Raw genomic sequence first — 22,912 nt, forward strand, 5'->3', positions numbered from 1 at the left:
ATAGCTGCAAATCAGCTGTTTTTCACTGTCATTGTAGATGCAACCCTGGATATTAGCTATGTTGATCAAATGGCCATTTAGCTTCACTTTGTTAGTATTGTTTATATCGAAGGAAAAAAGTAGATATAAAAGAGCATTTTCTAAGCTTTGGGGCAGTAAGCGAGACAGGCACTGCATCCTTGTTTGACTAGTTAAGTAATGTTTTATTCTGGAAGTATGGATTAGACTACAAATACCTGGCTGGATAGGGTTACGATGGGGCCAGTACAATGAACCGGAGCTTGTGGAGGATTCCAAACAAAAATGAGAGAGTTTCTTTCAGGAAAGGGAGACAAAGTGTATGCAACATACCAAGCCCAGCTCTAGGTTTTTTGCTGCCCCAAGCTCCGAGAGTGCAACTGCCCAAGGAAGAAGAAAAAAAAAAGGGTGGCCGGAATGCTGCGCCTTGAAATGTGCCACCCCCAGCCTGTGCTTGGTTTGCTGGTGCCTAGAGCCAGCCCTGCAACATACATCCATTGCCCACCACATCACTTTAACCTAGTTTTGGTGCGTGCTGATGAAGATAAGGCTAGTTTGGACTGGAAGGTTGTCTTTTCAACTTTGCAGGAAATATATAAATATTTTGCAAAATCTTCCTGTCAGTGGGAAAAACTAATGCTTAAATCTAAAAATAATTTTTATCTTCAAATTCTTGCTCAAGAGAGCAGTTTTTCAAAGAGAAGAGGAACTTGATGATTCATTTTAGACCCTTGAAGAACTTGACAGCATTGATGCAGCAGATGAAATTGAACAGGCTTCTGAAGAATGAAGGAGACTGTGATGGGGTGTATTCCCCACACTGACCCTAAGAGGGTAAATCAGGCTAGGTAGGCCTAATTAAACAGCAAGTAGGGGAGAGATGTAGGCTACAAAAAGGCCACTAATTAGAAGCAGAGTCAACTGGGCAGGAACAGGAGGGCCTGTATAAAGCCCAGGAGCTGCAAGTGGCAAAGGGGGGGGAGCTGCAGGGAAGGAGTCTGCAGTCATTCCCTGAGTGGAGGGAGAGTGGGCTGTGTGACAGTCTAGATCATTACGTTCACCACTTTTACAAGACCATGATACATTTTGTACTAAGTATACCTTGTGAGGTATCATTTGAAAAGTCATAACATGCTCAACATTATTGTCCTGCTAAAATGTGTATCAACACTGTATGTGAAGTTATAAGATTCCATTATGTATCATTGCTGTGACATGCTCCAAGTTTAAGAAAAGTAGGCCTAAACCAGTTTCATAGAAACAAAGCACAGACTGACACCAAGCCAGGTGTTAAAAGATTGTCATTTGCTTATGCGGCCATTCTCTGACGGGGGAAGGTGTGAATAAGAAATCTACATACCATCACAAGGATGGTTCAGACATCATGTCCACAAGAGCCTGTTTGTCGCCTGCACCGCAAACTGGAGGTAATCCTCAAAGAAGGGAGAGTGGTATAAGAATGAGAGACAGTAGCCTCCAATTCACCTTGCTCTCCCCTCATTTCTACTCATGGCAGCCACAATGCTTGAAAGACAAAGAAAGCATCATTGAACTGGCTCTAAGGCTTTTCAGCCAGTACAGACTGCTGTAAAACATATGGTGAAACAAGGCCTTTTTGCTTTCAAGTTCACTTAGCTTGTCAAGTTAGGTATTAGCTTGCATTTTACTCTTTTATTTCTTTTGTAACCAGTCCTGACTTTTATGCATCATTACTTGTAATCACTTAAAATCTATCTTTCTGTAGTTAATAAACTTATTGTTTTATCTTAACCAGTGTGGGGGAAACTCCATTTGGGGTAACAAGGCTGGTGCATTGATGAAATGACAGGCTTTATGTGAGCTTGCATTGTTCAGTTGTGTGCTGGGCAGTACAAGACACACATTTCTTGGGGACAAGACTGGGACTGGGATTTTGCTGGTCTCACCCTGTAGGTAATGCTGGCAAAACATTCATGTAACATATCTGGGAGTGATTTTGCATGCTAGAGGATGTGTATTAACTGGCCAAGAGTGGCTGTTCACCAGTAAAGCAGTGTAAAACGCATCCAAGGTTGGAGAACTGAGAAGACATAGCTATTCCGCAGTCCAGATTGTACCCTCGGTAATGTCACACTGGCAAACCCAAAAAGGATGGGGAGCCAGTTGTGTAGGAAGAAACCAGGGAAACAGCAGCAAGGGCTAAGACAGTACCGGCCTTGGCTTCATATTATAGGGTCCCGGGGCTGGAACCCAGTGGAGAGGGTGAGTCTGGGTTCTCCTACCAGCCACTCGGTAGTGGCACAGGGCGTTGAACTGGACAGCATGTCAGCTGGACAGCAGGTCTGGAAGGACTGCAATTTCCCCAGAAGGGGAGGAAATTAGTGACCTAGCCGGAGAGCCAAGCCACAAACCGGAAGCTGCTGCTCTGAGAGTGCAGACAGAGAGAAGAAGATGGATATAGAGATTGCTGAGGAGAGCACAGCACTTGGCAGAGCTAATCCCCAGGACAGCCAGGAGGAGGCACCACGAGGGTTGAGGGAACCCCGTCACAGAGACCTTTACATCTAAAAGGCACTCTGCAAGACTGAATGGGCAGCTCAAATGAAAGCCACTGAGGTAATGATAGTAAATTTTCAGAGTACAACTGAATGCCTAGAAGATGAAATTGTCACTGAACACAGGAGTAATGAGAACATATATGGAGCAAATGGAACTTGTCCTTCATGGATTGGCTGTTTATCTCAATCAGTTTTGGTGGCATAGGATCTTAGTTATCAAGGCTGCAGCCTCTGGAATCCTTCAGTCAAAGAAAATTGACAAGTTCCACGTCCTCTGGACATTTGAAAGCACAGTGAATGAGCTCAGAAAACGCAAATCTGAAGGAAATTATAAAAGAATCTCAGAACAGGTGGGAAACAATGTGTTTTGAAAATGCAAAATATTCAAGCCACAGGAAGAGACATGTATATCTCATAGACGATGAATTTGTGCACAATTCTGTTAGAAGCAAAGGAAATAGTCTGAGGTCTTAAGTAATATGATCAGGGAACTAAAATCTTGATGTTGGTGAATTTGACAGCTACTCCATTTGGTTTTCTCCGTCCCCGACAACTTCAAAATATAACTTTAGAGGAGTTAAAGGAGGAAGTCCTTAAACTCATGGGAAAACTAATTTTTCTTTAGACTTGGTTCATGAGATTATGAATTATTTTACAAAGGAGATGGGAGTTCAGTTTGTCACTTGGAGTCCAGAGCTACTTGAATATCATAGTGTCAAATTCTCTTGATGATGTTTTACCAGTAATGGAAATGTTGCATTGACTCTCTCATTACACCAGCTGGAGTGGTCAGTATTGAACATGCAATGAGCACAATACGACATGTCAAAAACTACATGCGTTCAACACTATCACAGGCATGGCTTATTGACCTTGTTCTCCTTGCAATTGAGAAAGACGAGACACAAGGTTGGAGCTGGACAGCATTATAGTACAATTTGCCAAGGAAAAGCATTGCCAGGGTGCAAGGTTCCAGTAATTGGAAATACGTAAGCCAACACAAGTTGGGTGAGATACCACTTTTGTTCAGGCCTGTGATTTGTTTTATGGGTTTTTTTTAAACTGTTTATGTTTAAAAAAGCCTAAAGTGATGTGGCAAGGTGGGTGAGATAACAGCTTTTATTGGACCAACTTCTGTTGGTGAGAGAGACAAGCTTTCAAAACTACACACAGCTCATCTTCAGGTCATGTGACATGATGTCACGTAACCATTGGGCCACATGCTGCATATTTGCTGACCAGGCTCTGTCCCTTAAATCTGCCTCTGGAAGAAGCCCATACAGATATCAGGGGGTGTGTCTGAATAGACCTTGCCTGCTCACTACTGAGTCTCTGGGTTGGAACCCAGAGGAAAGAGGGCCTAGGCTCACCTGCCAGTCACACAGAAAAGTGGCATGGAGCCCCTTGATACAAGGGGATAAGGACTTTTGAAAGCCCTGAGACAACAGGGTATAAGAAACATGGAGACCAGAGAGGACCTAAAGACCTGATGTAAAAACACTGGATTTTTGTTTCTTGGACTCTGTTATCCTGGGAAAGGTGGGACTATAAGTGACTTGCCTGGAGACCTGAGTCACAAGAAAAGGAAGACCGCCACAGGGCTGGACTGGCTGTCGGCAGGGAGTGACAGATGAGGAAAGCTTACTATGCAATGCCCTGCTACAAGGGGGCAAGCCAGCAGTGAGTCAACTCTTGTACAGCAGCATTCAAATGGCAAGAACCCATCCCTTCTTGCCTCCTCTTCAGTGTCCAGCTCCCCAGAGGGGCATGAGAACCCGCAATTACATGCTCCCCAAAATAAAGTCACATAAAGACTATTGTTGATACGAGCAGCCCTGGCACAGCTGGCTTGTCTTTACCCACCTTGCTCAGACATATAGCAGACACTGATGACCCAGTCCATAATATTGAATTACCACTAATTTCCTTGTCCATGATGCCAAATATTTTGGTACTTGATTCTGTTTTCACTTGTACCAGTTTATACCCATATAACCCATTGACTTCAGTAGAGTTACTCCTATTTGACACTACTGTAAGTTCAAATTCAGGGCTCTGGTGCTCACACTGAAATGCTAAAAACATAAATATGAAGACAGCAATGACAAGTTTTCAAAGTGATGCAAAGGGAAAGGCTGATGTATGTCAATATTGTAAATGAAACATTTTGATACAAGAAAACAACTTGGTTTGATATTCTCCAAAATGAAATAAAATCTAGGCTTACCATTCTCACCAGATGTCTTGTCTTTTCCATTTGTTGCTCCAGTACCTTGTCTCTGAGAGAGATATAAAAAAGATATTATATGAATTCCCTGGGTTTGCAGTCTTCCATTTGAATTGCTATTAAAGCCTGGTTCCTCTTGAGTGCCTTACATTTGTGAAGTCATTCACCCCAGTGCAAAGTGGATTTGAAATGCTACAAAAAAAAAATTGGAAAACATCCAGCGGAGGGCAACAAAAATGATTAGGGGTCTGGAACACATGACTTATGAGGAGAGGCTGAGGGAACTGGGATTGTTTAGTCTGTGGAAGAGAAGAATGAGGGGGGATTTGATAGCTGCTTTCAACTACCTGAAAGGGGGTTCCAAAGAGGATGGATCTAGACTGTTCTCAGTCGTAGCAGATGACAGAACAAGGAGTAATAGTCTCAAGTTGCAGTGGGGGAGGTTTAGGTTGGATATTAGGAAAAACTTTTTCACTAGGAGGATGGTGAAACACTGGAATGCGTTACCTAGGGAGGTGGTGGAATCTCCTTCCTTAGAAGTTTTTAAGGTCAGGCTTGACAAAGCCCTGGCTGGGATGATTTAGTTGAGGATTGGTCCTGCTTTGAGCAGGGGGTTGGACTAGATGACCTCCTGAGGTCCTTTCCAACCCTGATATTCTATGATTCTATGAAAATCAGATGGGTGTGTTTTACACCAGCTGTGCAGAAAGGCAAATCACCACACAAGGTCCAAGGGAGTGGAGAATAAGGACCTATGTTTGGAGGGACGACTCCCCTATCCCTCCTGGTTTAATCCCCTATGGAGACGGAACATTTCCCTCTGGTTTAAATTCAGTCAAAAGTAGCAGAGACTATGAGAGTCTAGTGACCATGTGTGAAAGTCATTTCAAAATGCATTTGATAGCTTTGCCTTCTATGCCATATGCATACTTTGAGCTGAAGGAAGTATATTGTCTTCCAGCTAATGGCAGTGGATTCAGGAGGAAAGGGAAAAATCAATCTTACCTTAACAGGGGCATTGAAACTCTTGTAAACAAGCAGTAGGCACTGCCATCAACCCCCCTGGAAAGTATTCGGTCTTAATTTAGTCCAGTCAAAGTGGTCCTATCTTTTAAAAAAAATGTGCACCATTCTGGTATTATTATTAACTCTCGGAGTCTTTGTGTTCTTCTACACTCTTTAATGATGCCAGCATGGTGTGCAACACAAGGGATAGCTTTTTAATAACATGATCAAAGTATGGAAGAACACACAGCTGGAAGTAGTTATTGTAGATATTGTCACAAATTAGTAGAACATAGCCCTGGGAGAGTAATAGCACAAATTCTCCCTGTACACAGCAGAATCAATAAAATCAACAAAATAAATGAATCACAAATTATGTTGGAGATCACAACACTGTCTTTTCATATCTACACAAGCCCTGAACCGTAGACCATATTTTAAGAGACAAAAGCAAAGTCTTCTATTCAACATGTCACTTTTGGCCAGTTTTACTATTTATGACTTCTGGAATTTCCCCAGGATTTTCTAAGGCAAACACCAGTTATCATCAGAGGATAGAGGCATTACATAAGATATTCACGATAAAATGAATATAAGTGCAAAACCATAATGATTATACAGTAAAATAGGATAAACAGTTTTGTTGCTAGCATGCGTAGGAGGAAACATAGTTTATGAATGCTTGGGGCCATATTAATTTTTAACTCGGTGGTTCTGCAGAATATCAAAGGCACATTATTAAATGTGTCTCCAAAATCAATGTCACTACTCATTTGTCTGAAGAGGAGGGAAAAGGGCTACAGAATATGCCAAATATTATAAGATAGGAACAGGTTTACTTTTCTGCCACTGATATTTTTTACAGAATTCTCAGTGCAGTACACAAAATATCTAGTTAATGTGGCATTTAAAACAGTACTAATTTAATCCCCTATATGTAGAAAATAGGGTCAGAAGTGAATTTTCAGGCAGGAGTGGGGTTTTTTTGAGACTTAAATTAGAACTATGACATGAACCTTTTCAATTTATTCTTCAGCTCTAAAAAGCTTCAAGGCTTTAATTTTGCCTCTGATCTTAAATTCTTTTCCTATCTTGTATTTTACTAACCTTTGCTATTATACTGTACCACTTGGCATTGCTATGGTTAGGGATTGTGGTCAGGTGTTAATAAACACGTGGGGGGAAAGGCTTTTTTTAATCACTGGGGCATAGAAATTTCCTTTGAGCTGAAATTTGGCTGATTGAAGTCTCAGCCTGAAAATCATTTTTTTAATATTTTGTAAAAGTATTTCCCCTTATTTGAGTTTAATATATATTTAACAAATTAAAGGTATTACTTTCTGTCCGGTTTGGGGTACCACACTTTAAGAAAGATGTGAACATATTGGAGAGAGTCCAGAGAAGAGCAATAAAAATGATAATAGGTTTAGAAAAAAACCTCACCTATGAGGAAAGGTTAAAAGAAACTGACTGGGACCTGCTAACAGTTTTCAAACTTTTTAAGGGCTGTTATAAAGAAGACTGGGATCAATTATTCTCCAAGGCCGCTGGATGTAGGACAAGAAGTAATGGGCTTATTCTGCAGCAAAGGAAATGTAGGTTAGCTATTAGGAAAACTTTCTAATTATAAGGGTAGTTAAGCTGTGGAAAAGGCTTCCAAGGAAGGTTGTGGAATCCCCCACTGTGGAGGATTTTAAGAACAGGATGGACAAAAACATGTCAGTGATGGTGTAGGTTTACTGGTCCTGCACCAGTGCAGAGGGCTGGACTAGATAACCTCTTAAGGTTCTGTCCAGCCCTACATTTCTATGATTTTACAGTGCGTTACAAGAGAAATCCAGTTTTTAAGCCTTGCTTACAGTATCTCCATTTGGGTACTCCAGTTGGTACCTAGGCACCTAAAATATGTATTTGGGTACTTAACTGCAGAACTGGGACCTATCTGAGGCACACAGGTTTGAAAATGGGACCCCATATGTGAGCTTGTTGGGTTTTTTGGTTTGTTTAACTGATTATTGGATTCGTAGACAGGCATACTGTTATGCAATTAGACAAAGGAAGAGGGCATGCAGCTTCAAAGAAAGAGCTGCCAGTGGGGGGAAAAAGGGAAGGGAAGAAAGGCAGACGTGAAGGACAGGAAGTGTTCAGTGGGTAAAGAACAGGTCAAGTGGAAGCGTGATACAGGCATTTATAGTGTATAATTGGCCATTCATCCCTGTCAACATCTTCCAAATTTTGAGATTTTGGTGATTTTATTTGTCCAAAATTCTATTTTTGATGAGAAACTCTGAAAAAAAAATTGGATTGAAAATGCTTGTGTGTTTTGACTAACTATAGAACTGGTCAAAATTGTGAACATTAAACATAAAATAGTTGGAATTTCACAATTTTTTAAAACAATTTTTGGATGTGTGTAAACTGCTGTGATTTTTAAAGGGTAGGAAGAGAAAATAAACTGTTCTTGTTTTCAAAATTAAAATCAGAAGCAATGGGAGTAGATTTGATTGCACTGAGGACAAAAAACAGTCATTTTTCATTGGCACTTAGTAAAGAGGAAATATGTTATAAGAATGTTGTAAGTAGGTGCAGTGAAATTTGTCCATGTGCACAGAGGCAGAGCAAAGTTTATGCACCACATAGGTCTCGTCTAAACCCTATTTCACTGCTAGATTACAAGCTTCACTAGCAGCAAAGAAGTTATACAAAAATAATATAGGCTATGCCTTCAGTGCAAAAAAAAAAAAAAAAGCTAACTCGTGTTAGCTAACCCTTGTTAGCTAACATAGGTTAAAATATTTGTGAATACACAGCAGCTCAGCTCTTAACTGCTCAGATTAGCAGCTATAGGAGCCTATGGTTGAAACTGAGCTGCACACTCATTTAAAAGCCGAGTTGCCATGTCTTCAGTGCTATCTTAACTCTTGTTAGCAGAACTGAGAGCGAGAGAATGCATGCTGATGTGATGTGGCATAATGGCAATAGCCTCATGAGTTTGGAATGTCATTATTCATAGTGGTCAAAACCATGAGAGAGTTATATAGGTCGTGCCAAATTGGTACCCATAAAGCCTTTATACCACACCATTATGTGTTCCGTATCAACCTCATATTTTACAGAAAAACTATTGCACAAATGTCTTCTGTCTATTTACTATTTTTCATCTCTCTGCCTGTAAAGTCAGTTGCCTTGGTTACCTAGTGTCCAACTGCACAGACCCGAGAGGAAGAGACAATATATAACTCATACATTTTTAAAACTTCTAAAAATTGTATAAAAATAGCTTTTCCATGCATAAAAATGTTACTCCTTTAAAGTCTAATATCTGTGGACCTTCCATGGCTTCCAAGCAAGGAAAGCTTGGGATTTCCCATTTCTACTCCTGAACGGTCATAAGATACCAGACCTTAAACTTTCCCCTTGTCTGTCCAGGACTAAGTATTTCTTGTTCAGCTCCTCAGAAAAATGTAATTTTGGAGGGAAATTTTTACATTTAAGTGGCAAATGAAGTATTTCTCTTGCAAGCTGATTTGTAAACATTGGTGACTTTTTGAAGCTGCTCAGAAGTTTGGAATGTTAGAATAAGCCTTGGTGAAGGTGGATTAGGAATTGGGCAGGTAAGATCAAAGTACATGATAAATGCAATTTAGCACATGACTATTGCTACTATATGCTACAGTATAAATTTAATATAGTGCTTTTTTAAAATCTTGTAATCAAAATGCCCCATATTCTATCACATTGTCTTTAATTTGTACAATGTATTTATGGTAAAGTATAAGAGAGAAGTCTGAAATAAAAACCCAGATCTGACTACCCTGACCCCAAAATCAGGATCCAGATCTTCAGCATGACCTCCTTCTCTGTTACATATATAATCTATACACACACATTCCTGCACTCCCTGACTCTGGAAAGTTTTCAAATACTCTAAATTTTTCTGAAATTTTTCTGGAGAAAATATTGCATCTTATTGGTAGATCAAAATCCTTTCAAGTGCCATTTTAAAATGACTCTATTGAACTCAATGGGAGTTTAGCCATTGATTTTAGTGGAGTCAGCATTTCACCTATGGCTTATAAGTCCAGAGAACACAAGTATATTGTTGGAATAGTAGCCATTGGACTCAAACAGCCAGTAGACAGGAAAAACAGAAATACCTAATATACAACTAAGGAGAGATAGAGCCAAGCAATTATGAGTTGGAGCCAGCAGATACATCCTGGAGAATTTAGGGTGTCAAATACATTTGTGTATGAAAGTTGGAAGATTAAATTTTTCCTGAATACAGGGTTCTTGTTTTCTATGTTTGGCCATGCTAGCCTATGTTCAGAAGTTTACCTGTAATTGTAGCAGTCAGTACTTCCATATGTAGGTAGAAAGTTTGTTAATTTTTTCTTCTACTTACCAGATCTTTGTCTTTTCCAAGGATTATTAGAAGGTCATAATGATGTACACTATCTTCCCCCACAAAAAAAATCTTTTAAGAAGGGGAACACTGATGCTGGTGCCCCAGCTACAGACAGAAGGACCTTCTGCTTAATGAAGATAGTAAGGAACACCTGACTTTTAAAAGATGACGCTAGAATTTATTTTAATACACCTGCTTCTGGACCATGTACTAGAGAGGATGAGGCAGAACTGGGAGACAGAGAGCCATTACTGGCTGCTAGCTGATAACACACACCTATGTGCTTTCTCTCCTTTCTCCTCTGAAAACCCCTTGCTGAAAAAAACATGGGTGTTGCCTCCCCAAAACCTGGCTGCCATGTGGCCAGCTGGCATATACAAAATTAAATCCCTCCAAGCCAAATCAGCTCATCTGTATGTCTGGCAAATCAGCTCATCTGCAGAACATGTATTATGTTACTATTTTAGGATTAGCTGGAGGTCAGGGATCCTTTAGAGAATCTTTAACATAGTTAAGAAACCTTTCTTCTTCTCGTTGCTCTACTTTCACCTCCTCTTCATGTTTCTCTGCTTGTTTCCATGCTAGGGAAGTGGTGCTGAATATTAATGAGACAAAATTGTCTGTCCCCATCCGTCTTTTGGGGATAATTTTATCAAATGCAGACCCCCTCCCAGCCAACACTGGATATAAATACAAGGTGAGTCAAGCTATCCAATTATTGATGTCTTACATATGGATGTAAAAAAAGTCATAGGCAATGGTGCCTGAGCACCTTACAGCAAGAGAAATACTTGAATATGCAGCTACTTGGGTAGACAGATGTGTCTGAGCTGTATTCAGCATAATCCAGGGGGAGGGGGCATATGCCACTGTATGCCACCTTTGTAGCTCCTAGATTCTGGGACTAACCAGAAATGACTCCAGTCTCTGACACAGGATGGAGAGGCGCAAAGCCTGTTCTAACTTATACCTGGCTGATCACTGCTCCACGATCTCCTTTGTCCTGGCAATGGCCCCTATGTCAGCTATGTATGCCAGCTTGTCACCATCTCCTGACACACTGGGAATTCACAAGTAATCAGTGGAGCCGATTTGCTGCCCGTTTTGTGCTATTAGAACAGTGTAAAATAGCACACCAGAATCTGGCCCTCAGTAACAGCATCTATCTGTCAAAATAAAAATGAGCTTTGGACATTTTGGCAGTTCCTCTCAGTATCTACATGGTCATGTAGTATGCTATTTAACCATCCCTTGATTGTACTAAGCTGGGACAGTCATTTTGATTGGGAATCTCCTATTAGCTTTATGAGTGAGAGTGCTGCAGGTGGGCTACAATGAACTGACCTGACCCAAACCGCAATGGCTGAAAAATTGCATTGCCAGTGGTAATGATTTGTATGCACTTCTATAACCACCAACCATATACACACGTGATGAACTTTCAATGACAGATGCAATATTTTTCAATAACCAACAGAACTGACAGGGAGACATAGAGCAGACCTGCCTTCTAGATACAGTGGACCTGCTTCTTCTCCTGATTCTGCACCTTATGCAGCCACTTACACCTGTGTAAAATGAGTGCAAAGTGGATCTAAAACATTACCAAATCAGAGGGTAGCTTCTTACACCTTTTTTGCGCTAGTGTACATGTCTATAAAGGGTGCATGGGAGTGGGGAATCAGGCCACTTAAACCTCATTGGAAAAATAGCCCACCCAACATCCATAGGCTGAATACTTTAGTCTACAAACAAGCAAAACGCCCATGAAGTTAATATAGACCCTATACTTAACTGATTAACTGGCAGATATAGCTTTTAAAAATTGGCAGTTTAGGTCATATTGCCACTGAAAATATGTCCTTCTTAATTTATTTTTACAATGGTGTAATGAGAAATAGCTAATTTTGGACATCTCAGATGGGATGAGCAATCAACCTGTGGAACTCTTTGACAGAGGATGCTGTGAAGACCAAGAGTATAACAGGATTCAAAAAAGAACTAGATAAATGCATGGGGGATAGGTCCATCAATGCCTGGATGGGCAGGGATGGTGTCCCTAGCCTCTGTTTGCCAGAAGCTGGGAATGGGCGACGGAGATGGATCACTTGATGATTACCTGTTCTGTTCATTCCCTCTGGGGCACCTGGCACTGGCCACTGTCAGAAGACAAGATACTTGGCTAGATGGACCTTTGGTCTGACCCACTATGGTTGTTCTTATGTCTCTTAATAGTTTACAATGGCAAAGATTTGCAACAGAATTCCACAAATTGTATAAAGTATAGAACAGCTTTATTCAGGGTAAGAGAAATATAATAGTCATGTTTTAAGTCTTGTAAAAGTACAGAGGGAAAAAGCTTTCTTTCTCATCCTCTTTTACCATTGCAATCCTGGAATTTACAAACCAGCACAGCTAGAAATTGCTAATTTTGTATTCAAATTCAGTGTAATTTTCTCAACAAAGAATATTTACACCAACAGCAAATGTAATCGACATAATTATCACAAACTGTATCCTGTCTAATATTTGGTTTATTAGCATATTTAGAATTAAAACATTATTAAGCAATGTCCAAAGACATTATAATCACATATTTTTCTGAGGGGGCAGGAATTAATGGAATTTTTGCAGTTATTTTGAAAGCAGCTGCAAGAATGTGCTCAATTTCCCTAAATCCTGTTAATTACTGTGCAGTCCTTAAGGAGATATCTTCCATTATTCTGGTGGAGGCTGAGGGTTTGATCCTGCAAGATTTATTTATGTAGCAACCTTTACTCAGGCATGCAATTGTATTGACTTTAATAAGATTACTTGCAAGAGTAAGAGAAGTAGGACCAAGCCCTTGGTGTGCTAATGTGAAATTCCTTTAAGCAACATATTAGATTTTGTTTAGCAAAGGGCAAACATTGTTCAGTTGGCCAAAGAACAAGCCTCACCACACTGCTTGCCAAAAAAAAATTACTTCCACTCCAATCTACAATAATACAGCCTGTACCTAATTAAAGCTGAAAAAAGATGTCCAGGTGGCCCAAGAGAAATGCTCTAAATTTTTTAATTGATAAATCTGATTGACAGAAATGAAAAAAAAATGGCAAACCTCTTAAACAAAAGGGTATCTTCCTCTTACCACTATTTCTTATCCTAGATTTAAGACCATCAATACATATCTCCTGACCTGCAAAATGTACATAGACTGGCCCAGACTCCAAAGTCTGGATTCAGGTCCAGAGCTTTCTGTCTTCCCTGGAGAGAGGAAACTCCACAAGGAGTTCCCCTTAAACAACTCTCTAAGAAGTCAGGATTATGCACCGAAATGCCCCTAGGGACCTCTGTTTGGAGGAGAGGGATGTCCTGGCTGTATTCATTATTCTGAATAGTATCTGTGGAGTTGGTGGGGAGATTAGATGCCCTCTGCCTTGTCATATCTGAACACATCTCCACTCATTCCTTCACACTTTCTTCTTCCAGGGAAAGCCCTCTTTAGTGTCCCAGGACGCAGAGGGACAGTGTCATATGGGCTGCTGAAGCCCAACCAAACACAAAGAAGGGATAATATCTGTCTGATGAGGTCCTTTCCATTGCTGGATCTCAGGGGTGTAATCTAGCACTCAGTTTTTATTCAGTCATCACTCAGGCATACACTCACTGACTACAGTGAGAGTTTTCTTCTAGGGGGAATTGAGTAATTTGGCTCAAGGAGCTGAGGAAAAAGCTGAGTACGGTAAGTCCCTCTACTTCTGACTACCAAGAAATGCCAAATGTGTGATATGAAACCAACCAGCTTTTCTTCCTTTTTGTAATTTTCTAAAGATCAAAACTCTGTACAGCATAGTGGGCACTCACCACTGCTACTCCACAGCGATGGGAATAAGACTGTGTACCTGCTTCTAAGAAAAGGAAGCAGAGCTGAGGAGGAAATAGGAATTTCAGTCCGGAAAGAAATTCTGATATTTTGATGTTTGAAGCAGGACAAAAAGTTGAAATATTGAAACTTTATGGAGAATGACAGGGTCTGAAAAATTTTGATTCAGAAATGGCAAAGCATTCCATTTTGGCACTTTTGATTGAAACTAAACCTTGTGATACTCCGAAATCAAAATATGTTATTTCAGTTTGTTGAATGGAACCAAAACATTTCATTTTGAGTCAGTTAAACATTAAACTGCATCTCCCTATAGGTGCTACATTGACTCAGGGTGTTGTCGTTTGGATGTCTGATGGCCCATTCTTCCCTATGGGCTGGCCTCCCTGGCCAGACTACATCGCCCAAGTCAAGTCAACAAACCAAAACTTTTTGATTCACGTCAAACCAACTGCTTTGGTTTTCCCAAGGGGCAATATAAAAAATTCTGTGGAAATTTTTGATTTTGCAGAAACTATATTTTCAATTGAAAGATCATTTTAGAGGGAAGGCTCTTCAATAGGAAAATACCACACCTCTGTTAAATGCCTGGAGACAAGACTATTCAGCTTTTGATGGTATTGACTGTAATGTCCAGCGTGGAGTGGATCAGGGACCTGAAGCAGTTGGATGATAGCATGCAGAAGCTGATATTTGGAATTAGATTATAGGTTCTGATATTACCCAACTATTAGGCCCCACAAATTGGAATAGTATCCTAATCCAAGTATAAGTATCAGACTTTTTGCTCGTGCCTAGTCTGAATGAATACTGGTGAGTTTTTGTAACAAATGTTTGCTTCATATTTCATTTTCCAAACCCCCAGGAAATCCAGAAGAATTTAATTTGTTAGGAAACAAACCCAGCTGTAATTTAGTTTAAGGCTGTCTTCAAGGGACAGCAGAGTTATTAATGGCAGAAGTTTGCACCAACAAATTGCGCTGTATCGGAACATATTGATCCTAACGTTATTAAGACAGACTTATCTCCTTCACACGCCTGAAGAGTGAAAGTGTTTTTTTCAATTGTGCACTAAAAACAAATTTGTCTTCTCCTTCTCCCTGGACTCCCTACATATTACAATAGAGACAGAAATAAAACAAAAAGGCATTACTGTACATTTCAATAACTTTTGGTATATATTGCATTAGCATCTAGCAACTGACCAGTCAAAGTCTGAACAGATGATATTTGAAGAAAGTTTCAGATTGTCATACAATGCAGCTTCCTGTTTTCATAGAAGGACAAAACCCTCAGGACAAGTTATTCAATATCCAGTACAGCTCCAAGGAGAAGCAGCAAAAGTGGCTATATTTCATCTTTGCTACTCTTGATGTTCAGGCCGCCAGTCCAGTCACAAGGAGCAATTTAGAGCAGCCTCAGGGCTTGTCTAGATTATGCCAGCTGCAGTGACTTCACAGGGGCTATTCCACAAACTGGGGATTGAGGGTGAGTGCACTGCATGCAGACCCCTTGTCCTTGGCCATGACCCTTATGCTGGCAGCTGCATGGAGAGATGACGTAGAGCTGTTATTGCTGTCTCTATGCCACTGGAAGATTCCTCTATGCAAGGAGAATCTTCAACTGTCCACTTGGATGGCTTTAAATTTGCTTTGAGACACTGGAGGGGCACAAATCAGATATAAGTGGACAAAGAATCTGCCCCTTATTGTTCAAACATGTATTGAAATTGAGCTGGTAAGACTTTGGAGAGCTTGAAGTTATGTACAAATCAGAGCAAAGCCCTGTTGTCTGGCTTGGCTCTGTGAGCCTAAACTGAAGCCAAGCTATTGGAAGTGACCCTACTGCATTGGAAAGAAAACAGACAGGGTGATATGTAAGGTTACAGTGACTACCAGGAAGTAGTGTCAAGCATTTTCACACACTCGGCTCTTTCTCATTCATAGACACAAAGCTGAAGAAAAGCCAAGAAACTAGTACCAGGCATTAAACCTTACATTCTCTGTGTGCCTCTGGGTCCCAAAACTCACTGGGTCTCATTCTCTGCTGCTTGTATATAGTGTAGTCATGTGCACCTGTGCAAAGTGGATTTAAAATGCTACCAAATTGTCATGATATCATTGTATACCTACGCTGCACAGGTGAAAATGACTGCTGATTGTGAAAGGCAGCCAAAAAACAGTCCTATTATGTTTCTCCTTAAAAATAAATATATGTATTTAATAAGTTCATTGTTGCTTTGAATGTGCAAAACTTCACAATTTCAGAATTTCACAAGGAAAGCACAATAACCAAGTATGATGAAAGTTCACTATTTCTTGTTGCTTAGATCCACTTCTGTGTTCCATCTATTTCTAAAATTTTGTAGACAGCTGGCGGTGGGGAAGCCTACATGGAAAACCCCCAAAGGGTACTGCCAGAATGCATATTATTTTCAATATACATTATTTTTGCAATTTTGAATCTTTAAGCCCAGATCCTCAGTTGATGCGAGCTGACATTGCACCCTGGTCTTCCGTGCATCTACACCAGTTTACACCAACTGAGGATCTGGCTGAAAAGCCCACATCCAAGATTCAAACATGTCTGAACTTTTACATGAAACAAAAAGAAATGTTCAACCCTCAAACTCAGTGAAATGATGGTAGAGTGCCTCACACAATCTTACTGAAGAGGATAATTCAAACTTGTTTGCCTATTAGTATTGTCACCTGGATTGCAAAGCTGATTGGATGAACAAAAGGAAGAATAGTAATAAACAGTCAAGTATTGAATTGGAGGGACATTGGCTGGCATTTGGCTGCCCTAGCTTAACTGCAGCATGTGTACTCATAGAATCATAGAATATCAGGGTTGGAAGGGACCTCAGGAGGTCATCTAGTCCACCCCCCTGCTCAAAGCAGGACCAATCCCCCATTTTTGCCCCGATCCCTAAATGGCCCCCTCAAGGATTGAACTCACAACCCTGGGTTTAGCAGGCCAATGCTCAAACCACTGAGCTATCCCTCCCCCCGCATACTCCTGCATATGCATTTCAAATTGTGCTATGTATCCAATGTATTTGCTCTTCCTTTTCTCTCCTTGACTGTATATCTCAGTGTCTCAGTCCTCCCTTTTCCCCTCATGTTTTTCTATTGTGTATAACTTTTCCAACTTTCCTTCTCTCTCCCTCCACCTCCCTCCTCCCTGTTATGGCCTTGAAATCCAATAAGCCAGTCCCAGCATTTAAGTTTACTAAAGATTTTATTTGACTAACAAACAATGAGAAAATAAAGTCACTCTTACATGTGCACACATGCATGAAGTTTGTAGTGTGGGAGAGTTTCAACCAGTAAGGCTTCTTTGTTAAACTCTGCATCCAGAACACTCCAGGCCTTAAACGCGAAGCAGGATTTAGCCCCTGGGGGGGTCTAGAGGTCTATTAAATTGTAGAACACTTTTTCCATGAGGTGTAGCTAAGACCCATTACTTGAGACATTTAAACCTAGACTGGAAAAAGCACTGGAACTAAACTGTAGGGAGCAATTCTGCACCAGCAGGGGTATGAACTAGCTAACTTATTTTGTTTTTCTATCTCTAATTCCTGTGATTAGCAGAATTAACTTTTGAGAAAAATATTAAAAGAAATAAATATCCCAGATCCTCAGCTGGTGTAAATTGGCTGTGTCATGTTTCGCCAGCTGAGGATCTAGCCCATACACATAGCTTGACCGAACCAGAACTATGAGGAGATATGATAACCATTTTCAAGTGTTATCTATGAAGCATACAGACATCAAGTGTGGAGATGAGTTGTGATCCAAGATCCTGTCATTAGACAAAACATTTGCAGTTGTAACTGTTCTGTGGCTGCATAGCTTTGAGCCTTTTCCATAGATGCTGCCATCCATTTTCCTGCCTCAGCAGGGAGGTGGCCTACATGATCTAATAGGTCTTTTCCATCTCTATGATAAAGAGAAATCAGAACAGAAAGTCATTTTGCATTGGAAGTGGGGTCAGCAACACTGGATCTCAATTTTAGGTACGTTTCAGAGTGGCAGCCATGTTAGTCTGTATCCGCAAAAAGAACAGGAGTACTTGTGGCACCTTAGAGACTAACAAATTTATTAGAGCATGAGCTCTAATATGCTCTATATGCCATCATATGCCAGCAATGCCCCTCTGCCATGTACATTGGCCAAACCGGACAGTCTCTATGCAAAAGAATAAATGGACACAAATCTGACATCAGGAATCATAACATTCAAAAACCGGTAGGAGAACACTTCAGCCTCTCTGACCACTCAGTAAAAGACTTAAGGGTGGCAATTCTGCAACAGAAAAGCTTCAGAAACAGACTCCAACGAGAAACTGCTGAGCTTGAATTAATATGCAAACTAGATACCATTAACTTGGGTTTGAATAGAGACTGGGAGTGGCTGGGTCATTACACATTGAATCTATTTCCCCATGTTAAGTATCCTCACACCTTCTTGTCAACTGTCTAAATGGGCCATCTTGATTATCACTGCAAAAGTTTTTTTCTCCCGCTGGTAATAGCTCATCTTAATTAATTAGCCTCTTACAGTTTGTATGGCAACTTCCACCTTCTCTGTATGTATATGTATATATATATCTCTTCTTACTATATGTTCCATTCTATGCATCTGATGAAGTGGGCTGTAGCCCACGAAAGCTTATGCTCTAATAAATTTGTTAGTTTCTAAGGTGCCACAAGTACGCCTGTTAATTTTAGGTAAGGTTCAACATCTATGTCAAGCAAATGTGTGGACACATGTCGTTTGAGTTTTAACTTAACTAGCATGTTTTTTTAATTTTATTGCCAATCAACGTCAAGAGAAGTGGAGAGGAAGATCAGTAGAATACTGTCAGATAAGGGGCTGCAGGTTTTCCATCTTCATTAGAACATCCTGGACATTGTAGCCAGTATAAGGAAATAGGGTTATGGGGGCTCAGAGTAATGTGACAGCTCTGAAGCAACAAAGATAGTAGAAAGAAAAAGACAGTCTCACACATACATACACAGTTGGATGCTTCTGTCTCCCAGTTTTCTCATCTGGAAGGAAAATGCACCCCTTCCCCTTCCTGTGTTACGGACCTGGGTCTGTTCTCTATCTTTTGTCACCCACTCTGGTTAAAGTGGTATTACAGGTTCTTCTTTAGAGCAGGGGTTCTTAACCTTTTTCTTTCTGAGGCTCCCCCAACATGCTATAAAAATTCCCTGGCCCATCTGTGCCACAACAACGTTTTCTGGCCCTCCCCCCGGCTTCAGCCTTGCTGTGGTGGGGCCTGGGCCTCAGCCCCACTGCAGCTTGGCACTTGGGCTTCAGTGGCGAGGCTCTGGCTTCAGCTTTCTGCCCTGGGCCCCAGAGAGCCTAACAGCAGCCCTGCTTGACAGATCCTCCTGAAAGCTGCTCATAAACCCCCCAGGGGGTGCAGACCCCCAGTTGAGAACCGCTGCTTTAGAGCTTACAGTTATAGACCATAGTTAGAGTCCACTTGTTCTCCTGGCCATCATAATAGCGGAACAAGAAAGCCAGGCAAATGGTGGTACAGAAACCAAATACATTTTATTCAAATCAGTAAGCAAATGACTGGTGACTTTTCCCTATGATAAAAAGACTGACCCTGATCCCATTGAAGTCAGTGGGATTTTTGCCATAGGTTTCTGTGAGATCTGGATCAGGCCCAAGATTTAGAAACTGTTGGGAGAAAAAGAACTGCTCTTGTAAATAGATCTGGTTGGGATTTTTTTTATAAGATGTTTTTCCATCAGAAAATGCCAGTTAGTCAAAACTGACACTGTTTGCGGAAACAGATCAATGTCACCAAAGTTGTCATCTAGAAGGTTTCTCAGGCCCAGGATAGAATTTCTGGATTTGACAGGAAAGTGAGAGATACTAAGATAGTATGGGGGAGGGGACTCACCCAGGTGGTGAGAGCCCAAGCTCTGCCTGATTCAAAATAGGGGCTTGAAGCTGGGTTTCCTATATACCAGGTGAGGGTCCTAACTACTGAGCTATTGTGTGCTTAGTTGCTCGCTCTCAAAGGGCTCCATTTCATTCCAATGCAGAACAAACATAAAATTTCAAAACCTCATAATTCTTTTACTAAATGGAATGCTTGTTTTCCAGAAACTTGACTACAAGATAACATGTCTTCATGACAATTAATCAGTTTCCAACATTGTAACCTACTAATCTTCATCAGACTCAGGCATGGAGGGAATCTGTTTATTTTTTTTCCCTTTAGAGTTGCACCCGTTTGTAGTTATTCTCTCACAAGCAAATGGAAAGATATAAAACCCAGCAATAAATCTCTAAGTAGTGAAATGTAGTCAATAGTAATACACTGATATGGTGTTGAAATGTGCAGAAATTACACACCTGGCAGGAAGATTCATGCTTTTCTTTTTAAACAACATGGTCACCAGTCTCTCAAACTTCAGCAGAACTTGACTTCCAATTTTCTAACTTTTAAGGGATATTTTAAGAGTTGCCTGAGCATGTTCTGATGCCATGCTGAAGAAGAAAGTAGGCAAACTGACAGGTCTAACACATACTGTTCTCCCTTTTCCCTCCCCTTTTGAGCTGCAGTTTGCCATCCAGCTAATAAATGGGTGTAAATTAAAATTAAAAAGTTATCTTCCTGTGCTTTCCTTCCCCCGCATCCCCAATCTATGCAAGCTGCAGAATTCCGCCCTATATTATCGCTGCAGTTTGCATAAATATTTATTTTCTCCTGATTTTGGCTACAGACAATTGGCTGCCCTGAGGTGGGGTGGGGGGGAGAGAAATGAAGAATAAGCTGCAGAAGGCAGTCCCCAAAGAATTTTAGCTGCTCAGCCAGATTTCCTCCTGGATCTTCACACAGTGCAAGGCAGCTAGTTCAATCATTAAAAGGGAAGGGTGCAGCTTGTACTCCCTCTCCCCATGTACACCCAGCTTTGCTAGGCGTTGTGGAGGGGTTAAGATATCATGGCCCTGCCCTTTCAGTTCCTTCAGGGAGGTTAGTTTCCACTCTAGTGTTTGTATTCCATGCCTGGATTATGCTTGGAGCTGGGAAAATAATGGATTTTTTTAGTTTGCTGGCAATGCCATAAAACTGGAGGAGGGGATCATTTTAGATCTAACTGAAAAAAAAATCATTTTGGGTTAAACTAAATGTTTTCTTTCAACAAAATTTAAACATTGTGTTTTGATTTTAATCACCGTAAGCTTTTAATTTTTTAAAAATAAAATTAAAGGACTTTTTGAAACAAAAAGTTGTTTTGAACCAAAAAAAATCAAAACATTTTGTTTAGAAAATGTCAAAATGAAATGGTGTTTTTTTTTCTGGATTGTGTGTGTGTGTTGTTGTGAAGGGGAGAAGGAGGAGGTTGACCAAAACAATTTGGCAAAACAGACACAAATTCACAACACACTTTAGTGTGACCAAATCTGCATTTTTCACAAAATCATTTTGGCTGAAAAATTTTACCCAGCTCTAACTATGCTGTTGCAAGCATATCAGAGAAGGAAGGCTCCTTGTACCTGAGCTATCTCAACTTCTGTACCTGGACAAGGCCAGCCTCAGTCTGGTCCTTTATATGTCTTTTAAAAAATCATCAAGACAAATCCTGGCGAAAGCTGTTTCCAAGCTGCCACACCTATTTCAGCTAACGCTTCATCACAGAAACAGCTGCAGGGCTGAATGACAGTGCTCATGTTTTGGGGGACTGCAACATCTTGCATGACCTTTAATGGGAGACTTCTGCTCATGCTTAGGTCTGGATCTCAGATTCCTAACGATAGCCTCACATTTAATACTGGAGACAAATGTGCCCAGGACTGTTGTAAAAACCGTGTGATGAACTGTCTCCAGTGAACCCTCATACCATAAGAAAATGTCGGCGTGACCAGACATCACCCATGAAGTGTCACATAATTAAATGTCTGTGATGAGATGCTGTGATTCCACTGATGTGTGTCAAGTTTATGCCAGATTTGAGTCTAAAGGCTCAGTGGTAGAGCTGTTCAGAACTCTTAGGTGTGAATAATTTATCTGATGTATTTTGGCATTTTTTCTGTGAATAATTTATTCACAATTTTTTGTCATTAGTTGACCAGCTCTATTTAATGGCAAGAAGCTAGAAAACTCTAAGGAAATCAGTCTGAAATTCTTGGGCCTGACCAAAAACCCATTGGAGACAACTGACAAGCTCCCATTGATCCAAGGATCAGGCCCTTATTGAACAATTATTTTGGGACAGATTTACAAAGATATTTAGGTGCCTAAAGATGCAAATAGGTGCCCAGTGGGATTCTCAAAAGTGCCTAAGCAGGTTAGGTGCTGAACTCCCATGGAAATCAATGGGGCTTAGACACCTATCCTGCTCAGGTACTTTTGAAAAATCCCACCTCCAGGGCCGGAGTTCCCATTAGGCACACTAGGCATGTGCCTAGGGACACCGGTATTCTAGGAGCCCTACAAATCCAAATTTTGTTGTTCCTGGGTCCTGGCAGGGAGCGGGGCCGGCTGAGGGGCAGACAGCCCCATGCAGCCCTGCTGGAGGGCTCCTTGCTCAGCCTGGCTGACAGCGTCACTCCCAGCAGGGCTGGTGAGTGCCGCCGGGGGGCAAGACTTGGGAGAATGGATCTCTGGGGGAAATTGTGGGCGGGTTCTGTGCAGAGGGAGTGGAGGACGCTGGGCAGTGGGGGGATTGTGTGGGCCACTGGGAAGTTGTGGGAGGCGGGGTCTGTGCAGGGGGCACTGGGCAGTGGGGGTGTCTGTGGGAAGAGGGGCACTGGGTGGTGGGGCACCTAACGTTAAAAGTGGCAGGGTACCCCTGCCGCCTGCACGGTGCTCTGCCG

The 22,912-nt window shown here is 41.1% G+C and overlaps 1 protein-coding gene across 2 annotated transcripts in view; it reads right to left on the reverse strand.

The window, feature by feature from the left end:
- The window catches only part of PCP4 (Purkinje cell protein 4), a 67,900-nt gene that overhangs the window by 40,275 nt on the left and 4,713 nt on the right, over positions 1–22,912 (reverse strand). For both annotated transcript variants that reach the window (XM_048866337.1, XM_048866348.1), the window contains exon 2: positions 4,783–4,834. In XM_048866337.1, coding sequence (XP_048722294.1) covers positions 4,783–4,834 — 52 coding nt within the window. The remainder of the gene's footprint in view (positions 1–4,782; positions 4,835–22,912) is intronic.

This window comes from Caretta caretta, chromosome 1 (genome assembly GCF_965140235.1).
Source record: "Caretta caretta isolate rCarCar2 chromosome 1, rCarCar1.hap1, whole genome shotgun sequence".
NCBI classification, from domain to species: Eukaryota; Metazoa; Chordata; order Testudines; family Cheloniidae; genus Caretta; species Caretta caretta.